At 40.9% G+C, this 20768-nt stretch overlaps 1 protein-coding gene across 4 annotated transcripts in view; it reads left to right on the top strand.

The window, feature by feature from the left end:
- The window catches only part of arhgef28a (Rho guanine nucleotide exchange factor (GEF) 28a), a 42561-nt gene that overhangs the window by 3312 nt on the left and 18481 nt on the right, over window positions 1-20768 (top strand). For 2 of the 4 annotated variants that reach the window (XM_087178224.1, XM_087178225.1), the window contains exons 3-15: window positions 5390-5534; window positions 5629-6000; window positions 8393-8582; window positions 9415-9604; window positions 10146-10215; window positions 11836-11882; window positions 12073-12145; window positions 15614-15729; window positions 15848-16119; window positions 16199-16382; window positions 16506-16617; window positions 17628-17714; window positions 19641-19683. In XM_087178224.1, coding sequence (XP_087034350.1) covers window positions 5390-5534; window positions 5629-6000; window positions 8393-8582; window positions 9415-9604; window positions 10146-10215; window positions 11836-11882; window positions 12073-12145; window positions 15614-15729; window positions 15848-16119; window positions 16199-16382; window positions 16506-16617; window positions 17628-17714; window positions 19641-19683 — 1901 coding nt within the window. The remainder of the gene's footprint in view (window positions 1-5389; window positions 5535-5628; window positions 6001-8392; window positions 8583-9414; window positions 9605-10145; window positions 10216-11835; window positions 11883-12072; window positions 12146-15613; window positions 15730-15847; window positions 16120-16198; window positions 16383-16505; window positions 16618-17627; window positions 17715-19640; window positions 19684-20768) is intronic. The other 2 variants (XM_023422349.2, XM_087178226.1) reach the window with 1 other exon arrangement.

The following is a 20768-nucleotide window of genomic DNA, read 5'->3' on the forward strand; positions in this document are numbered from 1 at the left end:
CCCCCCCCCCGAAAGCTTGCTCTCTACAGTGAACATGGGAGCCAGGAGAAGAGAATATGCCCATTTGTTTCTTGGCTTTTTAAAGGAGTATACACACCCAGTTTTATGAATTAAATAAATACACATTTTTCTTTTGGACGGCGTGCAGGTGTGTTTGAATTATTGTTTTAAAACTTTTTTCTTTGCTGTTACTTTCATTTCTTCCATCTGTCTTCCTTTTCCCCTTCAATCCTCCATATCCTGCATCTCTCTCTCTCTCTCTCTCTCTCTCTCTCTCTCTTTCTCTCTCGCCCCTATTCTCCGGTCTGTGTGGAAGCCTGGGTGGGCCAGTCACTGAAGCATTGCCAGATTTCTGGTAAGCAGAGTGTCTGCTTGTTTTGCTGTGTCACCAGTTTCAGACAGGGGGTGGGCGGGAGGCTCACTCCAAAACCTTTGCTTCTACTGGCTCATAGAGGCTGATTGAGGACCGCTCCGAAAAAACCCTGGCCTGTGAATCATTACGGGCTCTAGCACTTACACATACACCTCTCCATTAAGAGGAAGTGGCGTCTCCACCCCTCTAAGGTCACAGCTCAACAGGAGCAACTCTCACCGCTGAATGAGGTCCACATTTCAATGCCGGGCTTTGTGCAGGCAAGCCACGGCACACTGCTGTGATATAAAGGCTGTTATTGTAACACGCCCAGTAAAGTTTTATGGTGCACCTCCACACATGCAACACAGTGTCAGACCCGCAGTAGATACAGTTAGGCCAGATCAATGGACAAATGGCTGCATTGACTTGCAGGCAGAAAGTGTGGGAGTTCCTGTGTTGTAAGGAGGTTTTTTATTGAGGTTGGGTGCAAAAGTTCATGTCAAAGTGATTTTATTGTGCGGGTGTGTATGTGTGAGTAAAAAGTTGCGGTATGTGCTTTAACCATGCAGCTGTGAGGGTGCACGAGGTTGGCGTTTTTTTTTTAACAGCTATTGCATAGATTACCTCTGAGCATGAACTGCAATTAGTGCCATCATCAAAGAGCAAATACCTGCAAAACGAATGACACTTAGTGCTGGTGAACATTGCACCTGCTAAACATCAACATGTTATCTTTGTTTTTGGGAGAATGTTAGCATGATGTTAGCATTTCCCTTGGAGCACCACTGTGTCTAAGTATAGTCTCACACAGCTGCTAGCATCGCCGTGTAGACTCCTTGCAGCTGTTATCTCAGTACAGCACAAATGGAGGCAGATTAGCGATATCCTTGCTGTACCATGTTTGTTCAGTTATCACCTTCTCTTTGAGCGAGAAAGCATCTCTGTGGTTTATGATTTTCTTTTAAGTGCTGTGGTTGTGTTTGCGATGCTTTTCACATGTTGAACCAATAGAAAACCTCACCCTGCCCGTTATTGATTGATAAGCCAATCAATCATAAAAAGAAGGAAAAAAATATGTTTAACTGAAACAAATAATTTGCCTTTTTCTCCAATATTGCAGACCTAAAATATCAAGATTAGGTGCTTCTTGGTATTATTATGTAACAATCAGTCTATACTTGGCTGCCCTGTTCTTTGAAGTGAAATGTTTGTAACACAGCGCCAGTTTTACTGACGGCCTTTTCTTACATGTAGACCAGTTATTAGTATCTCATTTTCACAGCAGATTAAATCAGAGGTATGTGTTTCAGCTGAGTATGAGAACAGGCCGACAGTGCAGTGCCAGCTGTCACCCTCAAGACTCCAATGAGATTCTGGTCCACTGACTCTTTTAGCTCAGATGTGTCACTGTGGTATTCTGTCACTTTCTTATACATTTTTGAGTTTAAAGAATGTTTTGCTTGATGTATTAGCGTGTTTGAATGTTTATGAAATGGACTGAGCATGTGGGCTTTGGTAGAATGGTCCAAGCATCTGCCTTTTCTCAGCCCCCTGTGAGTTTTTGATCAAAGCCAAAGTCATTATGATATAATGATTTACAGTGACTGTAACAGGAGCGTCTTTTTTTTTTTTGGTAATTCTATATGAGGATTTCATTGTTCAGTAGACGTCATTCGTGTCAGCTTCAGTTCCGAAATACTACACTGTGAAAAATTGTTAATATTTAAAGCAGAAAATACTCAGTCCCCCCAGACGTCAGGCTGTCTTCTCACTAGGAGAACCTACTGTTATTGGAGCTGTTTTTGTTGTTGCAGTAGCAGCGATCTTGCTCCCCTGACGTCACCTACGTGTTGCACTCAGGAGATCGGGGCAAAGAGCTGGAGAGCTGATGACTTGCTGGTTTCCTGGAGACCACAGGCAGCAGATCTGATGTTGTTTTTCCCCAATGATCGGACAACAACATGTGGGGATTACAAAGTCATGTCACTGGATTTGGTGTTTTAGTGAGAACCAGTGCTAAACAAAATACCCAACAATTATTATGTTATTAAGGTAATCATACAGTCGCCTTTTAGATTTGTAGCAATCTTCTAGTCCATATGTGAAAAACCTCCTCATGTTTATGTTCCATTATTAACACATTATGCTTGACCTGAAAACTGCCCATATGGGAGGCATGAGGTAAAAACCACAAGGTGTTGAATATTTCATTGTTACTGGATCAGGCTGTGTCATGATAACGCCCAGGAGTAAAGGCCACAGATCACATCAGTCTGACATCTTATCACCAGCCAGCCGTCCTCCTTCCTCTTCCCTAAGGCACAGGAGATACAGTTAGGATCAAACAAATTCTCTCTGATCAGATTGTGCTGGTGTAAAGCAATATTATCTGAGGTTGTTGTAGACTGTTATGTGGGGAACTACAGCCTTCTTGGAGGAGTGGAAACACAATCAAAAGATATTAGAAAAGAAGTGTTCACATGTGTTCCTGTGTCTTTCATAGACAGGTAAATATAATTGCTGGAAGACAATACAGGAAGAGTAAGGACAGAGAATTGATAAAGCTTCTTGATGTTTACATGATTTCTTGTCCAGTGACAATAAATCGGATAATTAACATGATCGGTGTCCAGATCTATGCAAAAAGTGTCAGAAGAAAGTCTCTCCAGTACTTAAGAATAACTATTTTATTTATTTTGAAAACATAAAGAAAGAATGTAAAAATTATTCCTCTACTTTTCTAAATGACCAGTGACCGGTGTCTAGCTTGGCCTTGTAAGAAATCTGATTGGCTGCGCAAAACACAGTCCGACATCTTATCTTCTTGTTATGTGGAAAAACAATCAGCGATAACATTAACAGTGGTAAGTGTGCACTAAGTGGTACTGCAGCAAAGCACTTAGTGCGCACAACGAGCTCAGAAAGTGCAGCTTGAGTCAGACCTCTATTATCAGTATAAAGCAATAGCCTGCTAACACATGAGGTCAGTTGCATTTCTAACCCCTGAACCGACCATTCAGGGGTGGACTCAAGTAGCAAGTGTTGAAAGCTCCCAAGAGTTTAGGGACAAAGTGAATAAAAAGGGATATTAGTTTGAATAGTGCCGTTATTGACTGGTTAGCCAGGAGCATATGACCTCTTGTTAGAAAAATCCTTCACCTGTAATTACATTGACTAGATACATTTTGAAAATAACATTATGTCCTCTCACCATACTCCTAAGTTATGGCCAAGTCTAGAAGATTTAAGCTAATGTAATTACATTCTAGCATTTAGCCATGCTAGAAATAAAATAGCAGCAAAAGTAATGACAGTCCTATCAACCTCAGTCCGACTTAGCTCTACTCTCCAGGTGATACCTCTAAATATACTTCAATGACCAAGAAGAATTAGCCTATTTTCTTTTTAGCCAGGCTAGCAGCTAAAAAGAAAACGTATTTGCAGCAAAAGTAATAAACTTCTGTTATATTTAGCATTTTGTGCTAATTAGCAAATGTTAGCATGTTAACATGCTAAACCATATGGTGAACATGGTAAAGATTATACTTGCTAAACATCAGCATTTTGCATGCTCACGTTAGCATTTAGCCCAAAGCACTGCTGTTGCCTCACTGAGCTGCTAGCATGGACACACACTTTAAGTCCTGTTTAAATATAATAATGAAGATAATCCATGAAGTTGAAACTGTAACGGTCAACTGTGTATGCTTCAGCCCCTTGTGTTTGGTGAACTCCTGCTAAAATGTAAGACTCTGGATGATTATGATACATGGAGAGGCCACAAATGTTAAGATGATGCAGGTACTAAAAATACATTTTAACATGATGGATGCCTTAGCCTTAAGTATTAACAATGAGGACGAATTAAGGATGGCCCATAAATCACAAGATAAAACCCTAAACTGAGCTCAGGAAAACAAAAGATAAGATATTGCACAAGCAAGGAACTTCAAGTATGCGATCCCTCTTGAACTTGAACGATGCATTCTGAGCTAACCCTCTTGTAAAGGTCAGTGCTGGAGGAAAATAATACTGAGGAAGAAAACTCAACCCTGTGCCTCCTATTGTTTGGTCATCTAGATTAATATTTAGGGCAAAAAAAACATCTTCTTTGTTTTGTTAGTGAATAAGAGGCACTCCAGTCACTCTACCGGCATTGGTAACCGAATTCTTTATAAATGCTTATATGCTGCAGAAACATACCAGATACACTGACTAATGTGAGTGATACTACTGAGAGACAATCTTGTTGATTTTTCTCTGTGTTTGTGTACACACAACATGAGCTTCTACACTATCAGAAATAAACAAGTTTACATGGTATGTACATTTTACAACACTTATGTAAAGATTAAAATGACTCCCAGATAGAACTTAAAGTCTAAAAGCAGCAGCTATGAGTAGTAAAAAACAAAAACAAAGCTAACATAAGTCACCAAACAGCAAAAACACAAACTCTCACAAACAAAATAAAGAACACAACTGTGTTAAATAATACTAAACTGCAAAAAAACATATGGAAAGATAAACTTATTGTCTACAATCCCACTTATCCCCAGTCTAAAACCCAAATCCCAACTCTTGAGTCGTGGGGGTCTTTTGAGGTAGGAAAAAACTGAGTTTATATGAGGTCAATAAAAAAAACAAGGTCAATGATGTAACAGAAATAATGAATCTCATTATGAAGGTGGATCATGAAGTAGACACTCAGTAGGGTGCAGCTCTCTCCCATTGTGAGAAAATAACGGGTGTCTTTCTTCCTTCTTTTTTCCCTGCTGCCCCATTTTGCCTTCTTCCATCCAGCACAGAGTGTACTGTGAACTTTGTGAAATTGACTGAAGTAGATTTAAGGTGTCAGCAGGCTGATCAGAAAAAGATGTTTTCCCCTCTAAAGAAAGTTGTTTAGTCGAGCCCTGTTACTGATTTCCACCTTAAATTGGAGCCGTTTGAGTGTGATAATTAAATGAATAATTACGTAACTACGCTGATAGTTTTATGACGAATCATTTACTTTCGTTGACTTTCTCATCTCAGGGACAAGTGGAGGCCAATGTCAGGTTACAAGCCAGCGCTCCTGATGGTGCAGAGTTTTACGTTGTTGTACAAGGTTCAAGACTTACACATGTGACCACAGCAAAAAGAAGAGATGATGGGCTGACCCTTTGCTTCACAGTTCCCGGTAAGTCCTTCAGTCAACTTAATGCCAGTCAGGTTTTACTCATTGCTTGTCATTACCTCCAAAGATCTATTATGGTTTTCTCTGTCTCCCATAGGCCATGACCTTGTGGAAGTTGTCTGTGTCACATCCTACTTTTATTCAGAGGACCAAGTGAAGCCATGCGAGGGTGAAGCATCTCTTGAATACTTCAGGGACGTTGCCCAGGAAGCAGCAGAGTATCTGAGTGCACACAAAGACCAGCTCAGCCCCCAGAGCTACCTAGAAGTCCTGAAGAGGTTTCCTGCGTGGGCAGATGCTGCTGATGAGGAGTTCCCTGCCGGAGGGTTAGAGCGTGATGAGGAGGATGTGCGATTCAGAGAATGTAGAGGCGATGAATCTGGTCTCAGGCATCTGGATGAGAAGATCACGCAGGCTATGGCCAACATAGATTACCCTCAGCAGTGGAAAAACAGTCAGCCAAGGGAAGGTAATGAAATAGTATGTGAGAGTGTCAGTCACAAACTGCAGCCTTGTCGGTTTTTATTTGCCAGAGGTAAATTTGTAAGCACTTTAGCAGTGCCTGCCATGATACTGTTGCTTTCTAACGCCTCTAAAGCACAGATGCAACTTCATATTGCACTAAAAAATTGTCCTCAAAACTCAAACAGATCCAAATCAATCAGTCTATGTGGACTAATTTAAGTGTCTCAGAAGTCTCAAATCTGAGCAGCCTCATCTTCATGTCCTGGTTTGTGCTATTTCTACTACTTCTTTTTATCCAGAGTAACTGGATTGACATAAACTGTCTTCAAAGTTTCACTCAAACTAGTAATTTGATTTCCACACTAGCATTATTTAAACTTTTCATCATCAAACGAAGAGTCTTATCTCTCTTAATTATGTTACTAGATTAGATTAGATAACCTACTTAGTTATGGCAACAGTTAATCCACAATTACAGTAATGCTAGCTAGCAAGTTAATGTTAGCTAGCAAACGATTGTTAGCTAGCAAGTTAATGTTAGTTAGCTGCAAAGTAATTACACATATACCTTTTTTTTCAGGTAATTGTTATCAAATTGTAAATGCTTGTAAAAGGGCTGTCAATTGGTCATATCAATTTACATGAGGTAAAATAAAAAATACAAGTAGATAAAACCTGTGTCAAATGTAGAATTGTCTTGCTGGCAAAAATAATAATGTGAATGAAAGTTCTGATGTGGTTCAGTACAGTGAAAATAACAGTGATACAGATAATAGGAAATCTCACAACCTCAGATATCTCGAAACTTGGGCGAATTAAAGACAAAAACATCTTCATCTAAATATCAGTAGGAAAAAGTTAGAAAATAAGTCGTTTGTTTGTAATTCCGATGCACCAACCCTTTTAACATACAAACAATATTAGTCCTTCAGGTTAATATTGTTGACTAGGTTTCAGACCCAACATGAGATCTGACTGTGCAGACCAACTCTTCTATCACATGATGTACAGGACCAGCCAGCCAAGCCAGGCAGAGGCCAGTGTGCTCCAAAGACGGAGCAATTACTGCCATTATTCCTCCTCAGTCAGATTAGAGTTGTCTTGCAGACCTCCGTGTCTATTAAATCAACTCCCACAATCCTCCTCTGCACCACACTCCCACTCCTTTACACCACAGCTGTGTCAGAGTTGTTTTTGGCGTCTGGCCTCAGATTTTTGTTATTTATGATGTTTCATTATTTCAAAGCATTATTCAAAAACAGGAAACACCAGCTATGTGCCAATGCATTACTGTGTATTGAACATAGGTGTGTTTTTAAATGAGATTCAAAGAGGTTTAAGAGATCACATGCCCAAGCAGAGTCCAGAGACAGGGGCCCACAACAAATGACATGTCCTTTTCAGCCCTCTGCTGAATGCTGTATAGAGTCTTCGGGAGTGTTTTCTCATTAGATAGCTGTATGTGCATGGCAATGTGCATGCAAAAAAAAACAAATGTCCATGCAAAATATGGGTGTGGGGCAAATGCAAAGTAGCAAAATAGCTGCCAACCCTTAGTCCTTCAGTGCATTGTTTGTTTACTGGTCAATTTGACAATGACATTCTTGTCTGCTGAACGTTGCATGAAGAGCATGTTCAGTATTCGCTCTTCTCAGTCACTCGAAACTGGGTCGAAATCATGGTCACAATTAGCGGCGCCATTTTGGAGGTGACGGGGGTGTTTCAGTTCATCTCGGGGCTACAGCAGCAAATCGGAGGGAATAGAGAAAATGTGGGGTTGAATTCTTCTGAATGCTTCCAGGTTTGAAAGATAGTACCATGGCAACATTTCACCCGCTCACCCACACTTAAAGGGAAGGCCCAGAGATACAGTCTTTCTGCTGTGCTTACAAAACCACAAGTGTGTATATGGAGGATTTGCTAAGCAGTAATCAACCAGCATAAACATGCCAATCTGTTGTAGAAAGTGTGTTAAGTATACCCTTACACTCTCTGTTTAGACTCCCTTATATTCAAGTGCACCCGAGGCAAGAAGCAGCAAATGTTGCACAGCAGGTGCAGGCTGAGTGAAAGATCCAGTTTTTCAAGGTAGAAATATAATTGATAAACTGCGAGCCTTTCATTACTTCATCTGCATGGTGTGTTACTGTCATACATTCCATACATAGCCAGGACGTGATCTATGCATGTGCGCAGAGTGAAGGTTGATTGCTATGTTTACTTCCCTATAGACTGGTATGTTCAGTATGTTCAGTTACCTGAAGAAAGGATGGAACTGCTGTTTATTCACTTATTTTAATCTGCTTTGTGTATAATGTTACCTAGAGGCAAAATTAGTTTGGACTTTGTTTATTTTATATCTCTGCTTGTATCTCCCATTTCTTTTACATCTCTAGTTGCTGAGCTTCAGCCCAAAGAAACCCTGCTTCACCTGGCGGTGCGTTTGGGTTTGGTCCATCTCTCCCGTTTCTTAATTCACCAACCGAGAGGTCAAAGGGCACTGACCTCACCCAATCAGGAAGGAGACACACCCCTCCAGCTGGCTCAGAGGGACGGACAACATGCCATGTTCAGGGTGCTGGCAGCGTAAGGCTATGATGTTACAGTTTGTGTACAAATCTCTTATTAGTGAGACTGTAATAATCATGTACAAACATGAAATAATATTTCTTTCAGTTTCTCACACAAACACCTTTATTTACTTCCAGGAACTATTTTCAGAGGGAACTCCTTGAACTATTTAAGGAGTTTAAAGGCTGTCTGGATCCTTTTTATTTTATCACAAGTTAAGCTCATGCTATTAGCTTCCTATTATTTTAAAGAGCTGCTAGAAAAACATGATCTAAGACCATGTTAGTCATGACTCAGACATTATTATCATCTCTGGGACACAAGCCACGTCTTCAGATGACCACACCTGCCAACATCAAACATAAACTTCCTCCTCATGAGCTGATCAGAGCCAAATCTAAGTAAATAAGTTATAATCCATATGCAAAATAACATATATCCAATAAAAACCAACTCAGCCAGCAAAGGAGAACATGAAACCCACAGCTTAAACCGTCTGTGCTTTACAGACAACCACTGAAATCTACTCAAGCAGCAAAATAAAATAGCACTGTTTATAGATTGCACAGTAGATTTGCTTCAGGTCTGATAAGAGCTCATATTTACTCGAAATTTCCACCTGCAGTGATAGAGCTGTACAGATAAAGCTCGAGAGCTTGTCAGTGGAAGCATACAAATGATATAGCAATGACAGCACATGATAACTGATGAAGACTTTAGTGAAGGCTTATTCATAAGGAAGGCGCCTTTCTGTTCTCATTAACTTCAGTTCATGTTACTCTCACTTCTGATAATCTCTGTTCTGACTGAGGGCGGGTGTGTTTGCTTCGTTCTCTCTCCTCATCAGTCCTCCAGGTCCTGTGGTCGGCCCTGCCCCAGGGGTGTGTAGCTTGTGGTCCGACAGCTCCAGCATGCTGAGGTTTTGTCCCGGGACAAATTCTCTGACCCTGACTGTGCGACAGGCTCCCTGCAGCTGCCCTCAGGACGGCATCATGGTCCTACGAGACAGACTGGCAGACCACAGCATCCTCAAACTGGTAAGAGCAGACCGTGGGGAACACTTTGATTTAAAATCTTTATCTGTTGCTGTATATGGGACAGACAGAGGTAGCTAATACATATTCCCATGCATCTCTGCGCGTGATGTAATGAGGCGCTGATGTCGAGATAAGGCCATTTGCACTGGTTTTGTTCGGACTTGTGTAAACGGCAAGCCCTTGACTCTCACACCCTTTAACATACAGTCTGACATTTTGATAAGAGTTGAGTAACAGTAAACAAAACACTGCATCTATTGCAGCTAGTAGATCAAAGGGCAAGATGGGATAACATGAAAAGGACGGGCAGGTCAGGTGGTAGAGATATTAGCATTACAGTATTATGAAGAGATTATGATCACATTATTTACACTTCAGAGTTTTTACAATATCTACCTGTTGAGGACAGCTCAACTGGTTGTGGCATTATGACCAAATAATTGAATAATATCACAATCTCACGTTTTGAGCTGTTGTTTTCTGGTTTCTTTGTATAATTTTCAGTATAGCTGTGTTGATATGATATCTGCTTTTGTTCCAGATCAATATGCTCAGAGCTGATACTGAAGTAGACAAGAGAAGCAAAGATGAAGTCCCTTCTAATGAAGAAGGTAAGATGACTTATTAAATTAAACTCTGTCCAATATGAAGTATTGAATAATGGCCATTTGTTAGTCATCTGATAATGAGGTTTGGTTCCCAGTGATATATCACAAGAGGCTTTTTACTGTGATCCCTGCATGAGGAAGTAGTTAACGCAATGCTACATCAAACATTTCAGAGTAGAGTTACTGATTTTAGAATAACAAGTACAAATACTTGAAACTGTACTCAGATACAGTAACTATAAATCTGTACTTGTAATCAGTTGTAATCTTGTGTCTTACCCATGATATACCTGCATGAGAGACATGAGCTTAATCCTCACACGTGCATTACCTGTGTTCTCCCTCATGTGCCACACATCACCTGTCACGGCTGTGTAACGGGAGCTGTGGAGAAAAAAAAAATGAAAGAAATGTACACAAAACCGCACGACCACGACCACACACACACACACGCACACACACACACACACAGTGACCTACATGTAGGAGCATAAAGATGACGCATGATTGTAATAGTGCAGTGCTGAAACGATTAGTCGCCGGATGACAATAGTCAATTAATCTTTTAATGTGTTATGAAGCAGCTTCTCGTTGCTCAGTTTTTTGTCAGACAAAACAAACAATTTAAAGATGTCTCCATTAACTGTGGGAAATTTTACTTTATTTACCGTTGTCTAACATTTCAGAGACTAAGTATTTATTTGATGCATCAAAACTAATAATCAACAGATTACCCAATAATGAAAATAATTATTAGTTGCAGCTCTAGCTTTGCCATCACACTAGTCTCTGCTTGCACCAACAGCTCATATATTTGCTGTGTGTGTGTGTGTGTGTGTGTGTGTGTGTGTGTGTGTGTGTGTGGCGGTATGTGAGTGCAGACTGTACTGGAGAGCGGTGGAAAACGAACCACCGCAGATTGACTTGAGCAAACATTTGTACGTTCAGACATCCATCACTTACAACCTGAAGAGACTAAGAAAACACTTCCAACACACACCATAAAAGGCACACGCTCCTCTACACATGTGTTTGTTTTTCCTCTGAGATAACAGAGAAAACTCGGAGGGGGGGCAGATAGTTTTTTTTTTTTTTTTTTCTTTCTTGGGGTGACATGCTCAGGCTGGCATGCAACCACACACAAAGAAAAAAGATCCTTTCAGATTTCCAATGCCGCCACTGAATATTTTATTTTTCTGGCATTCTCTCTCTCTCTCTCTCACACACTCGCGCGCACACACACACACACACATTTGATAGCTCTCAGTTAGCCTGTGGCTGCTGTTTTTGGTAACCATAGAGATGGCAGATGGCAGTATCGACTCGTAAAGAGAAGCAGGAAGTGTACCTCAGTATTGACCTTAACCCTGTCCCAACTTCAGCAGCCGTCCATTAATCCTCTCGAAATAACAGCCACACAGTAGGGAGTATGTGCTCTTCCTCTCGACCTGCTGCTTTGGATGAGCACAACATCTCATTGGCCAGTTTTCCCCATTCCTGGATAGTAGAGTCATATCCAGAGGAGCTGATGTTGTGTCGTCCACACGACTCTTCTTGTGAGGAGGAGGAGGAGTTAAGTGTGCCATGCATCAACTTCTAGTTGAATATTTTTATTTTGCACAGGCGTTAGCAAGGAGCTCCGAGTGGAAGGGCACGTGCGGGTGGACAATGTGAGTATACTTATAAATATATGTTGTAGTCTGTGGTACAGAGCGCATTGTGTGCTGTAAATGTTTATTAGATCTGCCTCTTAAGTTCATTGCATACAGCTGTGTTGTTGTTGTCAAGTACACAGTTCTCGAATTTTTTTAAGAGCTGTGCTGTCTTTGTGTCTTTTTTTTCTTTCTGGTTTGTTAAAAGGTTTTTGAAGAACAGCTCGTCCTCTCATTGGACGACGACGATGATGAAGAGGAGTACCCATCCTTATCATCTGGTAATTCTTCTCTTCTTTTCTCCTCTCTCAATCTATCATGATCGATCTATTTATCCACCTCATGGATTTACGATAGATCAAGGATTTATTTTCTCAACATTTTGACTTGACAAGCACAAAAGAAACTTGTCCAGACCAAAAATTCTCTTTCCATTTTAATATTATGGCAATAATACTCTGGCATCTGGCTTAAATGATGAATGGGTAATCCATAAAAAACACAACAACATATTTGTGGCTGTACTGAACAGCAGGCTGTGGGAACAATGCATAATAAGCTGGTTGAGAAGCCCTGACTGGAATCCTTTCTCCTGTGGAGCTGGCACAATATGCAGAGCTCTGTTTTGAATCACATCATAGGAAATCAATACACTGACTGCTTCACAGGCGCAGACAAGGATGGACTTTTATCTGGGGTTGAGGAGCAGTTTTCTTTGATTAAACAGATGAATTATCTTCCTGGAGTCTTTAGATGATGCAGGTTTGGTCTTTTCCTGCTTGGCCAACACTTTGACTCAGTATGAGAGCCTAGGAATCTGCCCTGTCACTGGGACAAAGACAGGAATGGGGTCAGGCTTGTCCCACTCAAGCTCTGTCTGAGCTGGGAGATGCCCCGCTCTGGCCTGTCGCCCTGCCATCCCCCACCCTCTCCCCCCTCCTTATGCGACTCCCCTGGGTTGGACACTGGAGCTGTGTACTTGATGCGAGAGGGGGAATGTGAACAAGCTTAGCTTACAAAAGCTGACATTTTAGGTGAACCACACATATTAACCTTGAATTCTCTTTAAACACACGCGTGCACAAAAGCTTAGCCAGCGCAAACACTCACTGCCTAGTAAAAACCGTGAGGAGGATGCTCAAAGGTTTCAGGTGTTGCCGCGGTTACTGTGAATGCTAATTTCCTGTGTGTTGTTGTGGAAGAAGAAAGAGTTTGCTGTAAACTCAAAAGAGACTCTGGCGCTGCTGAAAGGAGCCTGTAAACTTTGACCATAAACTGGAGCATGTGTGTGTGAGTGTGTGTATGATGATTGGTCTTTGTGAAGTACTGATGAGTGACAACACAAGGGCAGTGATCCCAGTGTTTCCCACTTAAGCAGACTGCAGATTTCTTCTGTGTTGCTCAAGTCATCATCTCACTGTTGAGCTGAGTGTTTTTGTTGTGATGACAGGGCCTCAAGGCTGCTATGGTACAAAGTTGTCATCCAGAGTTATTGCTTTTTCCGAATCTGTCGGAACGATTGTAAAGGTTTCTCTAGTTTCACTGACATAACTCAGCAGTGTCAGTTATTGTTGGAGCTGGCCAGTTGGACAATTAGTCTACCAGCTGAGACTGGTGCTTCTTCAATCTGTCACCGTCCTTTAAATTAAAGTGGAGTGAGATTTTTGGGTCCATGTGTGAAGCTGCGCACACACTATCAGTTTGACTTGAGCAAATCAAATGAAAGCAGACAGGCAGAGTCGTATAGAGAAAACAAGATAAATGCAATGAATGGATATAAGGAGTTTGCCTTTTACTGTATGTTTGAGCTCCATGCCAATGTCTGCACTGTGTGAGAGCAGCAGAGAGGAAATGCCTCTGTGATGCCCAGGATTTCCCTTACATTAGTGCAGGCTTGGCCGATCCAGACATCAAAGTCTGGCTGGAAAGTGCACAGAGTGCGATTAAAATGGCATCTCATCAGGAGGTAATTTTCCACATTGTTATAGTAGAAATACCATTCACCGCTCTGTAGACACGCTGTCATGTCAACAGTACAAAGTACACACATACTTATATGTACATACTGTACCTGTTTAATTAGGCGCTGTACTTAAGTAAATTTTGAGGTGCTATACTACTACTACTACTACTACTACTACTACCACTACTTGTATTTCTACTTTATTACATGAGCATAAATGTACTTTTTCCACTCCACTTTATCAATTTGACAGCTATAATTACTAGTACAGATTACATTATATACAAAACATGTAATCATCTTCACATATTTTCATTATTCACTAATCTGACAATTATTTCTTCAATTAATAGTTAAAGGTTTTGTCGTCTACAAAATGCCAGAAAATAAGGAAAAATATCTGTTTTAATGTCCCACAGACCAAGGCGTCATATTCAAACCAATAGTTCAAAATCCAAAGATATTCAGTTTAATATCATGTGTGACAAAAGCATCAAAGTTAGAGAAGTTACAAACATTTTTCCTCAAAAGATGACTAAAACAAATATTAGATTCTCAGAATAATTATCTGTTGATTGACTAATCGAGTAACTGATTTATCAACTAATCGTCGCAGCTCTAATATAAGGGAGTTAGAATTAGCTCTCCTTCCACCACCTACAGTGTAACATTAAAATGCTGTTTACATGTTCATGGATCAGTAATAATTCAGTTATAAAGAAGGAATACTTCTTCCATCACTCCATATAAATAAACTGTCTCATGTTAAATGTACAAAACTGAGAGTCTGCAGCTATGCTAGCAGCTCTCTTAGCACAGAGGTGCTTTCAGCTAAATGCTAATGTCAACATGCTAACATGCTCACAATGACAATGCGTATATGCTGATGTTTAGCAGGTAATACTTACCATGTTTACCATACCATCTTAGTTTAGCATGTTAGCATGCAAACATTTACTAACTAACGCTAAACAGGAAGTATAAGTGAGTCATGACCGTGTGTCATTAGTTTTGCATGTGTTTTGTCATCAATAAATTTATTGGATAAATTAAAATGTTGACTGATATTTCAGTGATAATGATACACAAAATGGTACATAATAATACATAATAGAATGTACTCACATGAAAGCGAGTATGACTCAGTGTAAGACAATATTACAATAATACTTTAGACAGCCTGTGGTTAAGGATGATACTTGGAGGTTTCTATGAAAACGAACCTTTAAAGGTCAAACAGGGAGTAGGTATGCACTATCTCATCATATTTTCCTTTCTTCACTCTAAGCCGTGACATTTAAGTAATGAAAGATCAATGAATCATGGTAAAAAATGATCCGAAATTACCAGAATAAACCAAAACAGAAGGTTTATCAGAACTGAAGAAAATATGACTTAAAGGTCTGATATCATGACATGTTTGGTAATCTATTTTCTTTTCTTTTTTTCTTTGATGTGTTTTTTTTTTTGTCTGGTGTCAGACAATGTAATCTGTTGTTTGGTTAAAATATTTGGTTATGTTTTTACTCTGAGCTGCTCTCTTTATTCAACCAGACATTTAGACATCTGGCTGACAGAGGGATGAATTACAGTGATCAAAAGTGGCTTTTCACCGTGTACTGTGACAGTAAATCATTCAGCAAGATGAAAACAAATTTCTAGTAGACATCTGCTGGAAGTGTAGAGTAGCTGATCGTAACTGAGACAAGGAGAAAATAGTCTGTTTGAATTATTATTATAAACTATGCTGAAACTCTGCTGAGGTTGTACTGCATGTTTATCGCAGTAAATGGGCATCCCATGAAGTCCAGTGGCGTGGAGAGCCAGTTCACCCAGCGTGCTCCAGACCCTCTGCTCTCCATGATCAACAGCAACGATCAGACCATCGCACACCAGACACAGGTTGTGCATCATCCACTCTCTTCAAACACAAAATTTAGTGTTTTCTAACTATTTTTTTTTTCTTCATTGCATCTTTCTTATGCATATTTCTTTTTTCCTTTTTGTGTTTTTGCCTCAGCCGGATGATGTTGACCTCAAGTACAGCATCAGTGGAGTGACAAGGGACAGCACAGGGACAGACAGCGGGTTATGGGATACAGTGGATTCTCAAGATCTCCTGCTCGCCACCGACACTCCTCTGCCCTTTTCAGAAAACTTCTACCACAACTCTGTACCGTGCTCTCTCCCTCTCTCACCTCCTGACCAGGCCCTCGCCAGGCTCAACCGTCCCATCTGCTTTGAGCCGACCAATGAGAGGGACAGTCCGCCCATGGACACCTGCGACCTCAGGTATAAAATGTCGTAGAAAGATTTCTCCAGTAAGAATGCTTGTTGAGTTGTGGGTGTAACTGGACATTTATCTCTCCAGCCCCAGTCTAGTGGCCCTGGAGGTGGACAGTGAAGAGGACAGCACCGAGCCAAAGTCTCCGCTGTCCCCGCTCTCGTCAGATGTTGAGAAGAGCGAAGACAAAAGGGACGCATTTCGTCCCTCGCCTGACCTTACTTGCACTCGCAGCCAGTCGGCCTCCTCAGCATGTGAACCCACCACAAAAGTAAAACACCATCTCAGTTGCCAAACACTGTCATCAGACATTTCCACTTCTGCTTATATCAATGAGACACATTGTTTGAAGTCTAAATGTTTTTGCTGCGGATGATTCTTTTTCCTCGTGTAGGAATTGGGTGACCAGGGGATTCGACTCCGTTCCTATTCCTACTCCTCGCCCAAAATCAGTTTGCGACCTGCTCGATTCACCCGGGATAATCACACCTCAGATATCACTCCTGGTCAGTAACACGTGGACTGTTAACTGCCTCACAAAGTTATATATACAGTCTAACACACACACACACACACACACACACACACACACACACACACACACACACACACACACACACACAAACACACAACTAACAATGTTTCCATGAACTAACTTTGCTTCTATGATGATGTCTCTCTTAAACTGGCTTTTAACTGTAGCCTCTCTACTAATATAAATCACAGCCAACTCCTTACGAATCTACTGTATGTGCTTTCTTGTTAAATGAGAAGATCAATTCCGCTCTCATGTCTTTCTGTTAAATATGAAGCTACCGTGAGAAGACAGTTAGCTTAGCTTAGAAAACAGAGGGAAACAGCTAGCCTGGCTCTGTCCAGAGCTAACAAAAGAATCTCTAAACCTCACTAATTAACACGTTTTATCTTGCTTGTTTAATCTGTACAAAAGCAGAAGTTTAACGACATGTTGTGGTTCTGTGGGGGCTGATGTGTCAGATTATTTCTTGGCCAGAAACAGTGACTTCTTGTCAGTTTGCAAGGTCTGGCCAAAAAACAGTCTGGCGCATAAACCCCCCCCCCAGAAAACCACAATTTATCATGTCGTTTGAATGGATTAAACAAATGAGATATAATGTGTTAAGCAGTGAGCTTTAGAAGTGATAATAGGTAGATTGTGTTACTTCGAACAGAGCCATGCTAACTCTTTCCTGTCTTTATGCTAAACTAAGCTAACTAGCTGCTGGCTCCAGCTTCATATTGAACGAACAGATATAAAAAGGTGGTATCAATCAATAATTACTGTTTGTTACTGTCAAACTATTCTTTTAACATCTTTTTTTTCAAATAGAGAGGGATTCTAGTTTTTCTTTTTTTTTTCAAATATTCACAATAAAGCTTCACTGCTGCATGAAATAGTGATGTCAGAGCTCTCAGCCTGGAGTTTACTGTACGTGGTGATAGTTTGCACCCTCTGTAGTTGATGTGTGAGCCGCCCTCTGTCCACTGTGCCCTGTAGATGCCGTGCTCCACAGTGTCAGCCACAGCCGATCTCTCCTTCAGGCCCTCTCTCTGTCTAAATCTCTGTCTCTGCTCCACCCTGGTAGTAAGTACTGGACACCTGCAGCCGTCACACTGCGCCAAGGCCCCGTATAGCCGGCACGTCGCTGTCAGTGTCAGTGCTTATATGTCTGTGTGTGTGTGTGTGTGTGTTTGTGTGTGTGTGTGGGTGGATGGGGGAAGTCAAGGTTATTTCGGTAAACTGATTCAGCTGCTGAAAATCAAAGCTTTAAAACATCTGAACCCCATAGAGGAATATCACTCATCTCTGCATTTCCTGTCAGATCTATGGAGCATTACAGCACGTTTCAGCTCATCGTTTTGGCTTCCTGACCTGCAGCTTTGATATTTCGGTTCCCTCTCACAGCTCTCATCAGCGTTGCTTCCAGATGCAGGCAGCTGGTTTTTACTGATAAATCAACAGTGTGCTGCCTGATCAGCACCAAACAGGAGACACTTTAAATTAACAACTAGCTGGTAAACATGGTGGACCACGTATATACAGTATATATACACCGAAACAGAGCTGGAGTGAGAGTGAATATTGGACTTTCATGACAAGAAACTCTCGCCACATCAACTTTAAAAGACAGTGATAGTAAAATCAGTTTTTTGCAGCTTTGAATTTAACAGTTTTGTTTTGATCCTCCGTGTGGAGAGACCAGTTATTTCCATCATGGCCGATCGAATTTAAGGGAATTTATCCAACATTATTTGAAAATACAAATGATGTACCCTGCTGAACATGAAATGAAAATTTGATATCAACTGCTCATCATCTTAGATATAAAACCTGTGAATATTAATGTGGAAAAAAGCTCATGCTGAAGTACAAACCAAATGGAAAACAAGCGAAAATGAGTTGGGATTAGAATGGGGGAGTTGAAACTATAATCTTAGTGAGAACTAAATTAAGATCATGAAACTGTAATAACCTTGGCGTGTGTCTGCATGTGTGTCTGAGCAGATCTGTGTCTGTGTATGGCTTGCCTAATCATGACACACCCATGCTGTAATCAGAACGGCAGCGGGAGAGCAGGAAGAAATCCTATTTGCTGTGATGAAATGCGAAGATAACTGATTGCTTTGCAGCCTGGCGAGGCCGCGTGTGGAGTCTCGCAGGGGTCAGCGCTCTGCGTCTGCTTGTGCTACAGCTTTAATATGTATTGTTCTGTCCTGGTTACATACTGCAGTATCATATGGGTTGTGTTTGCATTCAGATGCTTTCATATAAACCTATTCAGATGGTGAACAGTTTCTCTGGCATGTAAATCAACTTAAAACGTCTGATATTAAGAATGAAGATCACTAATTTTGTTCCTTGTTATGTTTTCATCTTCTGATTTTTATGGATATTTTTGTGCAACTTGTGCTTTTCCTGTCGGTTTTAAAGGTTCTGTAAACGATAGTCACTTCCACTAGATGTCACACTAGACCAACAGCATCTTAGACCAAAACAAATGTTTCGTCAGCCACACTTCTGGCCTTTGTTCGACCGGTTCTGAGTCGAGCTGTAGCTTTATAGCAGCTCGTGGGGCTCTCCATCTCGCTAAAGCCTGACCAAGACAAAAAAAAAAGAAAGTTAGCTTTGGATTTAATCTGCTGCGACCAGCGGCACGAATGACACCGACGTAGCCGGTACAAATTTAAAAAACTTCATGGATGTTTTGATGGGCCACCAGCCGACGGTGATTTGAGCCGGTAGTCGCCATGACCAGCGCCTGTGCTCTGGTCTCATCTGTTTCTTTGTCCTTTTTACTCCAATGGTTTAAAAGGAGGGACTCACGGTATCAGACCGGCTAACAAAACAAAGAGCAAAGAAACTCAGATCACAACACACACGGGGGGGTGGGGGGTGGGGTCGGGACGCATCAATCCACTATATCTTTACATAAAAAATCAGTTGTTTGCTGCTTAATTATCGTTTAAAATCTCGTTAACAGAATCTTCTTCCCGTTCTTTATGTTCACAGAGCAACGAGCCTCCAGTATTTCTGAGCAGTCACACGAGAAAAGGTATTTATTATATGTTTTACACTTCATTTACTTATTTGAATTACCTTGTATTGAGTTTCAGTGTTTCTCTGTTTCCCTGATGCTGAATGATTCAGCCTTTCACATGGCTCTCACTCTCTGGGGTTTTTTCACTCTTAATTAAAAAGACCAGATATGTAATCCCTACTGCCAAGAGAAACATATGTGTGTAACCATGACGACTGGGTTGATCGGTGACAGCGGGCACTCTGAAGTTTGCTGACGTCTTTTATGAGGCTCTTTTGTCTCTCTGAAGCAGAGCTGGTATTATGCGTGTTACTGGTGTTTTGATCCTTTCAATAGAGGCAGTGACGCACAGATATCAGAATGACCCTGAGCTGCTTTCAGCCCTGCTTTTTGTAATGCACAATGCCTTTGCTCTGTATTTCATCTGTGGCTTACAGACAGTGTCATCTTGCCCCTGTGTGGTTTATTTTCAGATATGACCAGCTGCATCATGGATACATGTCACCACGTGCGACAAATGCACTGTATGCACAAGCAAATTATGCTTTTATGAATTGAAAAAACTGCACAATTTAGTATAACATAATGACAAAAAGCGACAGTGTTGAAGCTTTTATACGGCCTCTGTCTGCTCTAAGAGGAGTAGCTCTGATTTCTTTTTTAAAAGGGCATCCTTTTCTACTTATTTCCTTATTTTACACTGCTGCTACATCAGGAATCATGCCAGTGTATATTTCCTCTGCCACTTCATGTATAAATACTCTTAATTGGACGGCTACACTTCAGTAGCTCCCCCTAGTGGAAGATACCAAAATAGATTCCGAGATAAAAGAAAGTGTAAAAGGCCGTCACAGCAAGAATTCTGATTCCTGATTTTGGCTTATTTTGTTGTGTAGTAGAGCTGCAATTATGAATCAATTAGTCAATCAAAAGAAAATTAATTGGTGACCATTTTGATCATTTAAGTCATAGTTCAAGCAAAAGGCCCAAACAATTGATGGTTTCAGTTTCTCAAATGTGGGAATGTTCTGCTTTTCTTGGACTTACATTTAATATTAGCAGACAAAAAACATAATAAAATAACTTTTTGCTCTAGGATG

Source organism: Seriola lalandi, unplaced genomic scaffold (genome assembly GCF_002814215.2).
Source record: "Seriola lalandi dorsalis isolate HSWRI2012SDOR001 ecotype SW California unplaced genomic scaffold, Sedor1 jcf7180002054680, whole genome shotgun sequence".
Classification (NCBI taxonomy): Eukaryota; Metazoa; Chordata; class Actinopteri; order Carangiformes; family Carangidae; genus Seriola; species Seriola lalandi.